The following is a 16,935-nucleotide window of genomic DNA, read 5'->3' as shown; positions in this document are numbered from 1 at the left end:
CTTCTCGAGGACAATGAGACATGGGAACATAGAAAGTCTAATCTCAATTACTATTAGCGTTATTGTCATTACCAACGCAGCATCTAAAAAAAGATCTAGAATCAGGGGAGCATTTCAAAACACAATTCTGGATCCTTTTCCAGTAGTCATCTGGACCGGATTGGTGAGCCCACCCACCCCCACCCCCCAATTCTGAATTAAATCAAGATAGCTTAGCTACATGAATTTCACCCATAGGGTTGACTTGGGACACTGTGTGGTGTGCAGTTCTGTCTTTCTGGATTTGCATTTCTGAGCAATCGCAGAATAAGTACTGGCCCATCCCTTTACCTCGGGGAGTATATTTCTGGAGGCCCTGCTTTCTCCTTGTTTTCTTGTCATGTTGGGTTGCTATCACCTACAAAAGGTAGAGATTCAGTGGAGGCGGTCCAGATTTACTCCAAAATCATAAGGCGAGGCTGCCATCTTCTGGAGAAGGTCTGTAATCCTTACCACTACATATGGTGCATTCCTTGGTGTTGAGTATAACTTGCTGAACTACACTTTCCAGGAGTCCAAGGCAACTTGGACAATGGTGTGGGATGCTGGGAAATGTAGTCCAGCATCATCTGGTAGCTCATCCTTTGAGCCCCAAATTAAGATTCCCAACTCAACTGAATTCCAGCTGTATTTATGGCAGAGTTTCAAGGTGAAATAATTCACTTAAGTCTCTGGATTACTGAAAACAATCAAATTGCTTTCCCAAAACGGACAGCAGGATCCAAAGGCCCCAGGAGAACTTTTGCATCAAAGAAAGCGTACTGTGGACATACGGTCTAATAAATTGTTTTATTGTACTCTAAATAATCACAGAAAAAAGGACAATTTGTCTCCCTTTTCTTCGGAAACCTTTTCCAGCCATAAATCCATGGTGAGGAGTAAACAATAGATAAAAACACTTTCTTGGGGGGGGGGGGACATTATCAGGAGATTCCGGAAGGGCGAGGAAGAAGTCAGGAAGAACTTGAGCAAAGGAGAACTTTGGTTTCCATGGACTGAAAAATGACCTGCAACTCCAACTGAGCCACCATCCATCCGGAGCTTCTTAACGCACACTCTCTCCTCACGCTGCCCACCATCTGGCTTGAACCCAGTGGGTGAAGTTCTCTCAGGATGAGACCCTCGGTAGCCGAACCTCGCTGAAGGTCTTCTGGTCTTCCGATTGTGGTCCACGCTCACTCTTGGATGAGGCAAACCGTAGGCGTGCCATGGGAATATTCGGAGTGGCGAACACCCAGGCTGAAGCATGGGGCTCTGGGCTTGTGGAGGGTGACCCGTTCCGCGCAATAGTCCAGAGGCCCCGGCGTATGTTCCTTGCAGGAAGGAATCAACCTTTGAGACATTGTATAGGATGGTTGATGTCGCAAGTAAACGTCTGGCTCTGGAACAGTGTAGGCGGCTGGGCCAGGCCCTTTTCTCACCACATAATCTCGCCCGGGAGCGATGGAAGAGATCGACGGGCAGGGGTATGCCCTTTTATTGGGCACCTTGGGGCCCAGCGTCTCAGGCATTGCATATTTGTTGGGAGCCGGATTTGGGCTGTTCAGCCAGTAGGGCGTTCTCGCACCGATGGTATACGAGGGAGCATTCGCTTCGTCAATAGGGTGCAGTTTCTCCACGTGATACTCATTCGGGGAAGGAGTTATCACTACATCTAGGAAGCCAGAGAATATTATTACTGGCAATTGAGTCTAAAAGAACAAACAGAGTTGGAAGGGACCTTGGAGGCCTTCTAGTCCAGGGGTCAGCAACCTTAAACACTCAAAGAGCCTTTTTGGACCCGTTTCCCACAGAAAAGAAAACACCCGGAGCCACAATATATTTCCCATGCCTGACTATTTCCTGATCAGCCACAGAACTAGCCAAGGTAGTTGAATCAAACGTTCTGTTTCCTGCTGAAACTTTACTTTCCTTGGATTTATCCGTGGTTGCCATACCAGGGGTCGAAAAGCTCAATAAATCATGCGTCCAGCAGGCGTCGCACATTGGCAGTTGTGACACATACGTTGAGCAACAGGGAGCCGCAGCAGAGGGATGAAAGAGCCACATGCGGCTCCAGAGCCCTGGGTTGTTGGCCCCTGTTCTAGTCCAGTCCCTGCTTAAGCTATGGGAGGGAAGGGTAAAATATAGACATGTATAGAGTAGAATAGAACAGGAATAGAATAGAAGTTCTGTCACATGTAATCAGTGGTGAGTTCCTCTCGGTATGGTACGGCTGTACCGGTAGTAGCCAAGAGCAGCTGACAGCGTACCGGTACGGTGGCTCATTCCCCTCCCCCCTGCGCATTCTATACCTGTTTTTAAAGCAACTGGCCAATTGCGCACACGTGCGCAGTGTCTGCGCGAGCCCCAAAAAGCAGCTGGGTCTCACAGCGGCGGTGGATTGCGCATGTGTGTGCAGCGTGCGTGCATAAACAGGACTCGCAGCCCCATGAGCAGTGTACCGGTAGCGACGGTAAGAGCAACCTACCACTGCATGTAATGTAGACTAACCAGCATACATTATAATGAAATTTCACTGCACACAGCTCTCAAAAGATAACCATTATGCATAGACCCACATACACCCCCCCATATATGACCCAGAGAAACATCACAGTCTCGTGCAAATTGATACATATGCCTGGTGGAGGGAGAAGAATCCTGTGAATTTACCATTCAGGATGTATATGGTCCCCTACTTGAGCAGGGGGTTGGACTAGAAGACCTCCAAGGTTCCTCGCAACTCTGTTGTTCTGAAATCCTGCCACCCCATTTAAAAGAATTAGCCTGGTTCTTGTAAAACATGCTGGTCTGCTGCTGGTATTAGGAAGGTCAAGGAGACTCCATATCAAGGCCAAAGGAAGCACGTATCTGATTCTCCACCTTGAATATGGTTGCGCTTGGGGTGTCCAAGCTTTTGGGGACCTCTTTGAAAATACCCCCCAGAGATCCGGACCCTACCCACTCTCATGGCCTTCCGAAAAGCTATTAAGACCTGGCTATTCCGGCAGGCCCCGGGCTGTTGAACTCAACTGATGAGTTGATGAGTTCCCTCCCCTCTCGACTTGTATGGTTGTGTGATTCTTGGCTATTTTAATTACTTGTATTCTGTCCTATGTTCCCCTTTTCCCCTTTTGAGTTGTTCGCCGCCCTGAGTCCCTCCCGGAGAAGGGCGGCATACAAATAATAAAATTCAATTCAATTCAATTCAATGATTGAGTTCCAGCCCCGATTAGACTGGGTGTATGTTGTGGTCTTTTTAATCTATGTTTCTGTGTTTTTAATTTTAATTTTAATTTTTTAAATGCATTGTTGTAAGCCGCCCGGAGTCCTTCGAGATTGGGCGGCCTATAAATGTATTAAACATCAAACACCATATCAAGAACTTACGTATCTTTTCATCCCATTCGTGGTTTCTAAGTGAGGCCACCGAGACATTTCTCTTTGACTGGGAAAAACTTGGTTTCATTTCTCAGGAACCTTTTCACCTCCCATACCTCCACCCCACCCCACCCCCAATCATTCCAATGGAAGCACCTACAACTTGCAACTTACTTGTGCTCTTTCCTCGCTGTCGTATGAAGAAGGAGACCGGCCTCCATATCCCTAAGCGGGAAATACTAGGATCCACATAGTAACAAGGTCCGGGGCTCTCCAGAACCATGATGGCTTGTAAAGGAAAGAAGAATTGTCTTATGAAGCCGAAGGCTAGCTTTCTGGATGACGTCATGTGGTTCTAAGGACCATCCATTTATCTAGCTACCAAAATGCTTGAGGTGGCAAGAAGGGCCACTTTCCAAATAAACTGGTGGTCACCGTCTTTCAGGAGGTAATTAAACTTCTAGCTGAGCCTAAAATTGCAGATTCCGAAAACGAATGAATCAAAACAGCCCTTTATGAGTCATGCTCAGGAAAGGAAACCACTCAGTCCACTTAATTCCCAGCAGGTGGCCATCCAACCTTGTGTCAACTTCTAGCTAGGAGAATCGAACATATTTTTTTTCCAGCCCTTTAGAGAGTCTGCTGTAATAAACTCTCAGCTGGACTTTTTATTTTTGCAACGACTTTGGGGGAAATAGCCGTTGCTAAGTCATCAAAAGATACGGAGCGCATCACTTCAATATTATACCATCTTTACTTACTTGCTCAGTTGCCAAGCCCAACTCAACGTTTCGATGGAATGAATACAGACTGCTTTTCACCCATATATACACGTAATTAAATATGGGTGAATATGTATATTTATATATGCAGTAAAAGTTCTCCGGAACCTTTAAAATATATTGCTATATTGAGCTTTCGTTAGCCGCTGCTAACATTGTTAGAGTGTAAAAGCCATTAAAGAGATACCTGCCTTTATACCAGTGTTTCTCAACCTTGGCCACTTGAAGATGTCTGGACTTCAACTCCCAGAATTCCCCAGCCAGCATTCGCTGGCTGGGGAATTCTGGATGTTGAAGTCCAGACATCTTCAAGTTACCAAGGTTGAGAAACACTGCTTTATACAATGTTAATCCCATTGGCCTTTGCGTACATGATAGTACCATCCACCCTGTTCTGCCCCGGGCAATGAGGTTCTGCTCGGGCAGCCAGTTAACTCCACGCTTAGCAGTCAGCCTGCAGTGCTGCATTTAACCACTGCGCCACCTTGGCTCTTGGCACAGGAATATCTTTCAGATCACGTTTATTATCAGGCATCCTTCATAGCAAAACTTACAGTTCAGTGTTAAGATTCTTCTGACTTTCCATGATCTGTCCCATCACCTAGTGTAAAAAGACATTAATTTCCTCTAACCCACGCCGCTGGTGCAAAGCTGCTTCTGGTAGAACCGAAGGAGATTCAGTGAATGCCCAGTAATAAATCAATTTCCCGGGCAGAGTACCCCCACTGCCCAATCAGGGAGCACAGATGTGGTCACATGTTATGGGACTACATTTCCCATAAGGTAGTTACATTTCCCATGAGGTAGTTTCTTAAAGGAGACGGCTCTTAATTCCTATATTAGCTATATACTGTTGGGACAGCACACACCCGTCTCCCACCTGTGATTAGCTTTATCGTTCTTACATCAGGCGTGTTAATCGATGCTCCTATTCCTTCCTCCCTTATCGAACACAGCTTGGGCTGTTCCTCCCCAGGAACATGCCTGATGCAATGGCCAAATTGATTAACATTGCATAGCAATAGCAATAGCAGTTAGACTTATATACCGCTTCATAGGGCTTTCAGCCCTCTCTAAGCGGTTTACAGAGTCAGCATATCGCCCCCAACAACAATCTGGGTCCTCATTTTACCCACCTCGGAAGGATGGAAGGCTGAGTCAACCCTGAGCCGGTGAGATTTGAACCGCCGAACTGCAGAACTGCAGTCAGCTGAAGTAGCCTGCAGTGCTGCATTTAACCACTGCGCCACCTCGGCTCTATAAAGGCAGGTATCTCTTTAATGGCTTTTACACTCTGACGAACGCTAACGAAAGCTCACTGAGCAATATATTTTAAAAGTTCTGGAGATCATAATGTCTGCTTCTTTTATAACTACACCTGGAACTCACATTATTAGGACAATTCCATCTATCTATCTATCTATCTATCTATCTATCTATCTATCTATCTATCTATCTATCATCTATTTGATATTCTGATCAGTCTGTCAGTTGTTGATGAACTGCAGCTCCTGTCAACCCTTAGCATTAGTCAAGCTAAAAATTGTTGGTGAGAACTAAAGTTCAACAGGTAGAGAAGCCACAGACTTATCATCCTTACTTTAGATCAGGGGTCTCCAAACGTGGCAACTTTAAGACTTGTCAACTTCAACTTCCAGAATTCCTCAGCCATCCAGGTTGGCTAAGGAATTCCGGAGTGTTAAAGTCCGTGAGTCTTAATGTTGCCAAGATTTAGATGGACTCCGAGGTTTTTCTCCAGGTTTTCAGCCATACAAGAGCTGCTTACGAGTGAGGCCACTTCAATCATAACCTCATTACATTGAGAATGTCTTCTGAAGAAGCCCCAGCAGAGTCCTCTACCCTGTCCTTAAGACCTCATTTCCCCTAAAGCGTTGAAAAGGGTCACTTAGAAGGGTGAATTGTGTCATCGAGCTGATTTCATTCAGGATTAGTTGAAGATTCTGTTGGAAATACATATGATAGGAAGGTTTAACGCTGTTTCTTTGCTTCTGGCCTTGGTTTTTGAAACCCCCAAAGTCCTGTTTTGATTTTTCTCTATGAAGGTGAGAATAACAGAATTTAGATTTCCTCCTGGACCGTTACTCTTGTTCAAATGGAGACTTTAAAAAAAAGGAGTTTTGATCACAAATCTCCTGAGATCTGTTCATTTTGGGCCTGAAAACATGGTAAAAAAAGGTTGCCCTCGCACATATGTGTTAGTCGTTCCTGACTCTAGGGGGCGGTGCTCATCTCCGTTTCAAAGCCAAAGAGGCAGCGCTGTCCAAAGATATCTCCGTGATCATGTGGCCGGCATGACTCAACGGCGAAGGTGCACAGAACATCAAATGTTCCAGTGGTGGGTTTCAAAAATTGTTCGAACCTACTCTGTGGGTGTGGCCTCCTTTGTGGGAGTGACTTGCCACCCATGTGACCAGATGGGAGTGGCTTGCTGCCCATGTGACCGGATATGAAGATGCCGACGACACTTGTCAGAAACACCTTAAATTACCTCTCACACAGCACTGGCATGCATAAGAATAGGATGTAAACTTGTTTTTTAAAAGGCATCTTTGGTTTGCGTTAAAACAACTTCAACACACGCAATGTTCTGATTGCACCACAAACGCAGTAGTCATCCTTGCCTTTCACAGAGGCACTGAGTTTTATAAATAGGAGCATGATAGTGTAGAATAATCATATCCAAGGACCAGTGGTGGGTTTCAAAACATTTTGGACCCTCTTCTGTAGGTGTGGCCTGCTTTCCGGGTCCACCGGTGGAACCTCTTCTAACCGGTTCGGTAGATTTGACGAACCGGTTCTACCGAATAGGTGCGAACTGGTAGGAACCCACCTCTGAAGTGTTCCCTATTTTTCTACTTTGCTTTCTTGAGAACAAGGTTGATTCATGAAGGCAACCAGTTGCTCTCATGGTAAGGTTAATAATAAACATCTGGATCTCTTAACGCAATAGAAGTCTGGTGAGCTTAAGTAGGCTACAAGAACTTCTAGCACTCCACATATTACAAGATTGCTATCTAAATTCCCTTAAACAATAAGTCTCAAAGGTAAAAGTAAAAGTTGCCCTCGCACCTATGTGCTACTCGTTCTCGACTCTAGGGGGCGGTGCTCATCTCCGTTTCAAAGCCGAAGAGCCAGCGCTGTCCGAAGACGTCTCCGTGGTCATGAGGTCCTTCCCACCAAAGGTGGTCCCTATTTTTCTACTTGCATTTTTTATGTACTTTCGAACTGCTAGGTTGGCAGAAGCTGGGACAAGTAATGGGAGCTCACTCCATTATGTGGCGCTAGGGATTCGAACCGCCGAACTGCCGACCTTTCTGATCGACAAGCTCAGCGTCTTAGCCGTTGAGCCCCCATGTGTAGGCCTCAGGAATACAAATTGCACAATACAGGTAAAGTTTGCTTGGTGATTAGGACACAATGCATTCATGATTAGCCTGAATCAATAAGAATCTTGGATGAGTTTCTTCAGGATCCAGAATCCCCTGCTTACTTTTCGGGCTGGACTTCACCCGCATGGTATAAGCTGGTTCAGCATACTTGGTGGAGTCGTGGTTCTTAATACCAGTACAAGGCCATCGGTTATACTTCCCAGGTCCTGGACCTAAAATGGGATCAAAGCTGTTAATGGGATCGCAAGCAGAGAACCAGAGAAAGCTTTCCTGGAAACACAACTGGAGAAGTGGAGTCACAGGCAAAGTCTTGGCCGAAAGCAACAGGATTTGGTCTGGTCATTCTCTTTTGGGAGCATTAATCATCTAGTCATCCAAGTTCTCTTGTGAACATTTCCCTTTTACCGCAAGCTCAAATTTGGCAAGACTACTAGGCAATATGTATCCCATTGGGTCATCATTTGGGAAGTATTTCCTTACCTAAACAAAGAAACAGACCAGGATTGATTTCCTGCTGGCTTCCCCATTGTGTTCCTTGTCTGGCAGGAAGCATTCTAAATCTCCCCTTCCCCTTTTCCTTTCCCTTCCCCATCTCTTCCCTTCCCTTCCCTTCCCTTCCTTCCTTCCTTTCTTCCTTTCTCTATATTTCTTTCTTTCTCCCACTTCTCCCTTCCCCTTCCTTCCTTCCTTCCTTTCTTCCTTTCTCTATATTTCTTTCTTTCTCCCACTTCTCCCTTCCTCTTCCTTCCTTCCTTCCTTTCTTCCTTTCTCTATATTTCTTTCCTTCTCCCACTTCTCCCTTCCCCTTCCTTCCTTCCTTCCTTTCTCTATATTTCTTTCTTTCTCCCACTTCTCCCTTCCCCTTCCTTCCTTCCTTCCTTCCTTTCTTCCTTTCTCTATATTTCTTTCTTTCTCCCACTTCTCCCTTCCCCTTCCTTCCTTCCTTTCTTCCTTTCTCTATATTTCTTTCTTTCTCCCACTTCTCCCTTCCCCTTCCTTCCTTCCTTCCTTCCTTCCTATTTCTTTCTCCCTTCCCTTCCCAGCAGACAGGTAAGTGGCTGCTGCTGGATGGGGAAGGAAGTGAGGGATTGCATGACTGGCTAGGAAATTGTCCCAAAACGTTGAAAATGAAGATCACGTGACCACAGCAACAGAAGCCAGTAGCACTGAAACAGCCGCAAACGTTATTCCATTAGGAGTCGTGGGTCCCAGATTGTGGCTGCATTCTCTAAATTAGCCCATCTGTGGTACCTTGATTCAAAAATCGTTTTCTCCCAGGTAAAAGTCACAACGACAGTATTCTATTACTCGGTCCCAGAAGGTAATAACTCCTTTCCTTTATCCTGTTCTAGGTTTTCTCGTAGTCTCACCCCATAATTCTGAGATGGGATGAATAGACAAATAAAGCAAATAAAGGCTAGACTGGATGCAGTGGTTGAAGGCTGATAATTCTCTATTTGTGGAGACATCGAGAAGAATAGAATAGGATAGGATAGGATAGGATAGAAGAGAAGAACAGAATAGAAATAGAAATAGAAATAGAATAGAATAGAATAGAATAGAATAGAATAGAAGAATAGGAGAGGAGAGGGAGGGAAAGACAAGAGAAGAACAGAATAGAAATAGAAATAGAATAGAAAGAAATAGAAAGAATAGAGTAGAGTAGAGTAGAACAGAACAGAACAGAACAGAATAGAATAGAATAGAATAGAATAGAGAATAGGAGAGGAGAGGAGGGAAAGAGAAGAGAAGAACAGAATAGAAATAGAAATAGAATAGAAAGAAATAGAAAGAATAGAGTAGAGTAGAGTAGAACAGAACAGAACAGAACAGAATAGAATAGAATAGAGAATAGGAGAGGAGAGGAGGGAAAGAGAAGAGAAGAACAGAATAGAAATAGAAATAGAATAGAAAGAAATAGAAAGAATAGAGTAGAGTAGAGTAGAGTAGAGTAGAGTAGAGTAGAGTAGAACAGAACAGAACAGAACAGAACAGAACAGAATAGAATAGAATAGAATAGAGAATAGGAGAGGAGAGGAGGGAAAGAGAAGAGAAGAACAGAATAGAAATAGAAATAGAATAGAAAGAAATAGAAAGAATAGAGTAGAGTAGAGTAGAGTAGAGTAGAACAGAACAGAACAGAACAGAATAGAATAGAATAGAGAATAGGAGAGGAGAGGAGGGAAAGAGAAGAGAAGAACAGAATAGAAATAGAAATAGATTAGAAAGAATAGAATAGGATAGAGAATAGGAGAGGAGAGGGAGGGAAAGACAAGAGAAGAACAGAATAGAAATAGAATAGAAAGAAATAGAAAGAACAGAATAGAGAATAGGAGAGGTGAGGAGAGATGGAGAGGGGAGGGGAGGGGAGAAGAGAAGACTTTATTGTCACCTTGAATGTACACTAATCGGCATACACTAAAAAGAAATCGCGTTGCACACAGCTCTCAAAGGGCCTCTAATATAAGCATAGACATGACAAGAAGCTACGAGACCCTCCTTTCCTGATCACTGGGAACACCCCTGTACCTGGGCATCGTTTATTTTCCCCCTGGCACCCAACTCACCTTTAAATTTGGCACTGATTAAGGCGTACTTTTTCTGGCTTACTGGTGCTCTGGCTGGATTTGGAGAGCACCCAGGCTTGATGAAGCGAGCAGCTTTCTCGTTGGGTTTCTTCAGGGCAGAGGCTGCCATTGGAAGAACAACGCTACGCCCTGTGAGGAAGAATGCACCACTACATCCCCTCTGTGTAAAATAACATTGACATGACTTGAGTACATGCAGATCTGGGACCCCAGGAGCGGGGATCAGGGCCGAAGGGACCCACAAAGGCAAGGTGGCACCCAGAATGCCCTTTGATCAAATCCTCACCCAACCCCAAAGGGTAGGGCTTCCTTAGCCACGCTCCTGACTTCCCTTCCCTCCCTCCCTCCCTCCGAGTAATTGCTTCAGTTCATGGCAAGAGGCGAATCTTTCATTATAAGCTACAGATACGAGCTGGGCACCCTGTTATCAACAAGAAATTGTTTAGACTTCTTCAAATGCATTGAAGGCAAGTTCAGATAAATGGACGATCGATTTAGATAAGAAGAAAAAGGTTACATCGGTGATTGAATAACATTTCAAATAGGTGAATAAACATAAGACAGAAGGGAAGGGAAGGAAAGGAAGAGAAGGGAGGAAGGGGAAGGGAAGGAAAGGAAAGGAAAGGAAGGGAAGGGAAGGGAAGGGAAGGGAAGGAAGGGGAGGGGAGGGGAGGGGAAGGGACGGGAAGGGAAGGGAAAGGAAAGGAAAGGAAAGAGGAAGAAAGAGAATGAAGGAAGGAAGAAAGGAAGGAAGGAAGGAAGGAAGGAAGGAAGGAAGGAAGGAAGGAGAAGGGAAGTTTGGAAAAGGAGGTATTTGACCTCTCTCCCTTGGTTATTCTCCAACCAATTTGTACTTGAAGTATTTGCATATATGTTTCATGGACTCTCTTGGCTGTTCTACCCATCCTGCAGATGTCCCTGCTCCTAGCAGCTTAGGACAAACCCACCGCATCCTCTCTCCACCCCCCCACCAAAAAAAAAGCCATTAAGAGAAGCTAAACCCCGGAATGCAGCAACCCATAAGAGAGGAAGGAAGAGAAAGATGGATGGGATCAAAACGAAGCCAAAACATGACCAGATGAAGGCAGCCATCGTGGCCATCCGAGAGACAGCTCTGACAGGGATCCAGAGGGATATTTCTCACTGGGGAACATCAAACATCCTCCTGCCTTGGGATCACAAGAGTCCACTCAGAATTCAACAATGGGAATTGTGGCCGTTACAGGAGCTGACAGATCCCCAAACAGATGGATGCAAGCATTTTTCTTTAAAAAAAAAATCAGTCTCCTGGTCCTCTTCTTTTTCAGGAAGGAGGGAGGGAAGAAGGGAGGGAGGGAGGAGAAGAAGAAGGAGAGGGGAAGAAAGGAAGGAAGGAGAGGGAGAGGGGAGGACAGGAAGGAAGGAAGGAGAGGGAGAGGGGAGGACAGGAAGGAAGGAGAGGGAGAGGGGAGGGGAGGAAGGAGAGGGGAGGACAGGAAGGAAGAAAGGAAGAAAGGAGAGGGGAGGGGAGGACAGGAAGGAAGTAGAGGGAGAGGGGAGGACAGGAAGGAAGGAAGGAGAGGGGAGGACAGGAAGGAAGGAAGGAGAGGGGAGGACAGGAAGGAAGGAGAGGGAGAGGGTAGGACAGGAAGGAAGGAAGGAGAGCGGAGGGGAGGACAGGAAGGAAGGAGAGGACAGGGAGGAAGGAGAGGGAGAGGGGAGGACAGGAAGGAAGAAAGGAGAGGAAGAGGGGAGGACAGGAAGGAAGGGAGGGAGGGAGGGAGGAAGGAAGGAAGGAAGGAAGGAAGGAAGGAAGGAAGAATGGACAGTGCCAAATATAAAAAGTGGACACCTCTTTTTATCTTGATAACCAGTGAGCAAAGAACCCCCTTCTAAGCCATCTTAGACCTATCCAACCTTGACCGGTCTTCGAAAATCCAACCGGCCTGAAGCTGGCCAAGGGCTGGGTAGGGAGACCCCTGGGAAACCCAACAGGCCTGGAGGCTTATACCGTGGAAGAAGCCAGATGGTTCTTGTCCTTAACGGGGAATGGACCTGGGCTGGTTCTTATGACAACCAATGAAAATCACCGCTCTTTGCTTCAATGGGGTAACTCTGCTGCGGCAGCTTTCCGGCTTAGCTGGGAGTCGAAGCAGGCGGTCGACTGAAAAGAAATCATTCCTGAAGCATCTTTCCGGCCCCTTCCCCTGGATCGACACACCCACCAGCTGCCCTTGTAGAACATCAACAGTTCCTCCTCTGCGCATTGGCTGCCCAGTTGCTAAGGCAACAGGGATGCAGGCCAGAAGGCTCACTGGTTTATTCTCCTTTTGCTATGGCGCTGGCAGAATACGGCCTGCCTCGGAGGCTCCCGCCTGGACTCACTCCTTGCAATGAACAGGAGCTTCGGACACTTGGGGGCCAAACCTGGTCCTTGAATAGCCCCACTTATTTTCATTCCTTCCCAAAGAGGTTTCTCTCTCTCTCTCTCTCCTTCATCTTCTTCTTGAAGAGCTCTGGATGTTTCTTTCTTTGCTTGCTTGCTCGCTTATGGCAACAGCAGTTAGACTTATATACCGCTTCATAGGGCTTTCAGCCCTCCCTAAGTGGTTTACAGAGTCAGCATATCGCCCCCAACAACAATCCGGGTCCTCATTTTACCCACCTCGGAAAGATGGAAGGCTGAGTCAACCTTTGAGCAGGTGAGATTTGAACAGCCGAACTGCAGAACTGCAGTCAGCTGAAGTAGCCTGCAGTGCTGCATTTAACCACTGCGCCACCTCGGCTTATTTCGTCAAGCGTGGATTAGATAACAAATTACAAGTATAAGCATGATTCTGAATACATGAAAAGGATATGAATAAAAAAGGAATATTAGGACAGGGATGCTGGGCACATTGGTGCAATTATGGACGCCCCTTAAAAGACCTCTTAGGAAAGGAAAGAGGTGAGGTCGACAGTAGGCAGTCTAAGGTTAAAGTTTGGAGGGTTGGGGGGTCAGGTAGTGCATTCCACAGCAATGGCTTGGTGTGTTTTAAATACCCACTGCATCTTTGCAATATTAGCTCTGCAAAGAAATTGAGAGAGGGAGAGAGAGAGAGAAAGAGAGGGAGAGATAAATAGAAAGACTGAGGAAGACATAGGGGGTGGGAAAGAGCCAGAAAGAGAGAGAGATAAACAGAAAAAGACAGAGAAGGGGAAGAGAAAGAGAGAAATAGACAGACAAAGAGAGAGAGTGGGGAAAGAGGGAAAGAGAGAGACAGAAGGAGACAGACAAAGACAGAGAGAGAGAGAGAGAGAGAGAGGGGGGCAGAAAAACAGAGAGAGAGAGAGAAACAGAAAAAGACAGAGAAGGGGAAGAGAAAGAGAGAAATAGACAGACAAAGAGAGAGAGTGGGGAAAGAGGGAAAGAGAGAGACAGAAGGAGACAGACAGAGAAAGACAGAGAGAGAGAGAGAGGCAGAAAAACAGAGAGAGAGAGAGATAAACAGAAAAAGACAGAGAAGGGGAAGAGAAAGAGAGAAAGAGACAGACAAAGAGAGAGAGTGGGGAAAGAGGGAAAGAGAGAGACAGAAGGAGACAGACAGAGAAAGACAGTGAGAGAGAGGCAGAAAAACAGAGAGAGAGAGAGACAGACAGAGAGACAGACAGAGAAAGAGAGAGAGAGAGAGAGGGAGAGGGAGAGAGAGAGAGATTAGCAATAGCAATAGCAGTTAGACTTATATACCGCTTCATAGGGCTTTCAGCCCTCTCTAAGGGGTTTACAGAGTCAGCATATTGCCCCCAACAATCTGGGTCCTCATTTTACCCACCTCGGAAGGATGGAAGGCTGAGTCAACCCTGAGCCTGGTAAGATTTGAACCGCTGAACTGCTGATCTAGCAGTAGCCTGCAGTGCTGCATTTAACCACTGCGCCACCTCGGCTCTGATTAAAGTTAGAAGAAGCCATTCCAGAAAAATAATGAGTGGGCCCCATAAAATTATTTTTTGTTTGTTCATCAAATGTTGGTACTGCCCATCGCGCCCTCTTTCTCCCCCCCAACTTAGTTTCTGTTGGACCATCTTGGGGGCTCTAGCTCTGCAGATAACCCATTGGGAGTATTTTTTTAAAAGGCAGGTTTTCCCTGCTGCCTTGTGGGACCCCAGGGGCGAGATGTAATTTGCTCTTAAAACATGACATTCTGGGCAGACTTTGCCTTCACCAGGGATGGCTTCCAATTCATTTTTCATATTCATGGTTTTCACCTTGGTTTTATGGCCTTATCGTAAACTGCCTAGAAAGGTTGATAGCTGCGGTAGAGAGGAAATTCATCGTTATCTCTGTCTCGGGAGAAGTGATCACGGTTCTTCTCTTTTTTACGACTTGGGTGGGCGACGCGCCATCCAAAAATAACAACCATCAGTGCCGTCGTGATTCAGTGGGGATTTTTTTTCTTAAGGGTGGAGCCCGGGGGTTCAGGATTCAGAAACAGCCCACCATTGCTCCTTGGATGGATCAGGGTGGAACTGTTAACATCCGACTCCTTTGCAAATTTACTCCTCGGGTTTGAGACCATTCGGGGCCGAACCAAATTCATTTATTCCTCCTTGACGTTCGGTGTTTTGGCAGAAGAGATTATCCTTGCAATGCTGTCATTGTGACCCACACAAAGGAAAAACATCTGCTTGGAAGGGCAGGAAAAGCGGGGTGACTCACACCAGTGTCTGTTTTGGGCACTGGGGTGGGGGAGGAAGACCCACGAATGTTCCTACGTGGACTACATGGTTTTGGAGAGGAGAAGATCTTGGCAAGGGCCGATCAGTGGCCAAAGAAGTCCAGAGCAGTTGGTGACAAAGGCTCTTCCCTCCCGAACAATGAGGGGGAAAAAAGACGATAGCATCTCTGAAGATCTCCGAGGAAGGACGCCAAAGAGCTGCCGTCTGTCGCAACCATAATAGGGATGTTTGGTTTATAGGCAGAGGGCCAACATCTCATCCTGGGATGGAGGACACTGAATGATGTTGAAGGCATAGCTGTGTGCACTGCACAGGAAGTCAACCAACCCCCCCCCCTCAATGGCCTGGATCCCTCACAGTTGACTCTTCCCCCCACACACGTGGATCCAGATGTTGAGCTGGAAAGGAAGAAAAGCCAACAACTGCAGAGAAACGAAATGTTTCTACGGACAGCAGTCTTGGCTGGGATTTTTTTACAGATGGCTGCAGACCTTTCTGGTGTTGAAGGAACCAGTGAGAAGGGAGCAGTGGTGGGGTTCAAATAATTTAACAACCAGTTCTCTGCCCTAATGACCAGCTGGGTATGTATGGCTCGGTGGTCATGTGAGTGTTTGGGTGTAGCCAACTCAACGTCACTCAGGTTGATGGGCACTTCGCCTTAGCTGTGACAATGTAATAAGGGTGAACCGGAGAGGCAGTTTCTGTAAGCAGGTCAATAAAGATGAGGCTAGAAACAACACCAGAATGTTTCCTTCCTACCTTCCTTACAGGATTAGCCCTGTAGAGGGGGAAAAAACAAACAGAGATTTCTTCCAACAACCAGTTCTCTGAACTGCTTAGAAAGTTAAAACCGGTTCTCCTGAATAGGTGCAGACCGGCTGAATCCCACCACTGGAGGGGAGGGAACATTGTTATGAAGTGAAGACCCCTATATGGTTGATTGATTGATTGATTGAATGATTGAATGATTGAATGATTGAATGATTGAATGATTGAATGATTGAATGATTGAATGATTGAATGATTGAATGATTGAATGATTGAATGATTGAATGATTGAATGATTGAATGATTGAATGATTGAATGATTGAATGATTGAATGATTGAATGATTGAATGATTGAATGATTGAATGATTGAATGATTGAATGATTGAATGATTGAATGATTGAATGATTGAATGATTGAATGAATTAATGAATTAATGAATTTGTTTGCTTCCCATCTCATCACGAGATGATTCTGGTCCATCCCAATATTTTCTCCGACAGGTATCAGAATTAGAAGGCAAATGTGAGTGAAAAAATAGCCTGCATGTCAAAACCACCTGGAAAAAGAGGTCTTCTCCTCACAGGAGGACCAGGATGGCCTGGGTATTCACAGAATGCCATGATAAAATATGTATTATTTCATTAATACAAATAGAAGAGGATGCTTATACGTTGGGGTTGAACAGTGGGGTCCTTGGTGCTCTCTAAGCTGGGCAGTTTTCTTGCAGATGTTTCAAGACCCAACTAGGTAACATCATCAGTGCTAAAAGAGGCTTATGGAGAGGAGGAGAAGGAAGAGGGGAGGAAGGAAGGAGGGGGAGCCATTTTGGGAAGATGCCCTTGCATTCAGGAGTATCTTTAGGAGTATTGGAAAAAGTCAAGTGGGCTACCCTAACTGCCCAGTCAAAGCCCTCCAAACTCAGTATACCACCCCCCACTCACCCCCGAAATGTGCCAGCAACCCTGCCCCCCTCCCTTTTGTTTTTCCATCCTCCTATTTTGGCTCCTGCCCTGCTGCTGTTGTGATGAAAGTGACAACTGGTTCCACATATCCCCCCTCCCCCCCGCCCCGAGGCCTTTGAGAGCGTTCGGCCTTGGCTTTCACAAAGAGGCTCTTCTTGTGTTGGACACAAACACGGTTAAGGGCTCGGCCGATCATCTGATAGGGGGATTAAGGAAGTCCTCAAATGGAAATCACGCTGGCAGGGTGCGATGGTGATGGCATGATAGAGGGAAGCGGCGGAGTGGATGGGCTGCCCTTTATTGAAATGAGATCGAGAAGATTATT

At 45.9% G+C, this 16,935-nt stretch overlaps 1 protein-coding gene across 1 annotated transcript; it reads right to left on the bottom strand.

Moving 5' to 3' along the window:
- Window positions 1–1,214: 1,214 nt before the first annotated feature.
- ODF3L1 (outer dense fiber of sperm tails 3 like 1) lies at window positions 1,215–10,291 on the bottom strand. Its single transcript, XM_032233109.1, has 4 exons — window positions 10,162–10,291; window positions 7,696–7,806; window positions 3,577–3,690; window positions 1,215–1,693 (listed from the first exon to the last, which is right to left on the bottom strand). Exons 1-4 carry the CDS (start codon window positions 10,289–10,291, stop codon window positions 1,215–1,217), a joined length of 834 nt encoding a protein of 277 aa, XP_032089000.1.
- Window positions 10,292–16,935: the final 6,644 nt, after the last annotated feature.

Source organism: Thamnophis elegans, chromosome 16 (genome assembly GCF_009769535.1).
Source record: "Thamnophis elegans isolate rThaEle1 chromosome 16, rThaEle1.pri, whole genome shotgun sequence".
In the NCBI taxonomy this organism is placed as follows: domain Eukaryota; kingdom Metazoa; phylum Chordata; class Lepidosauria; order Squamata; family Colubridae; genus Thamnophis; species Thamnophis elegans.
The sequence above is the reverse complement of the archived record's forward strand: the minus strand, read 5'-3'. Positions and strand labels throughout refer to the sequence as shown.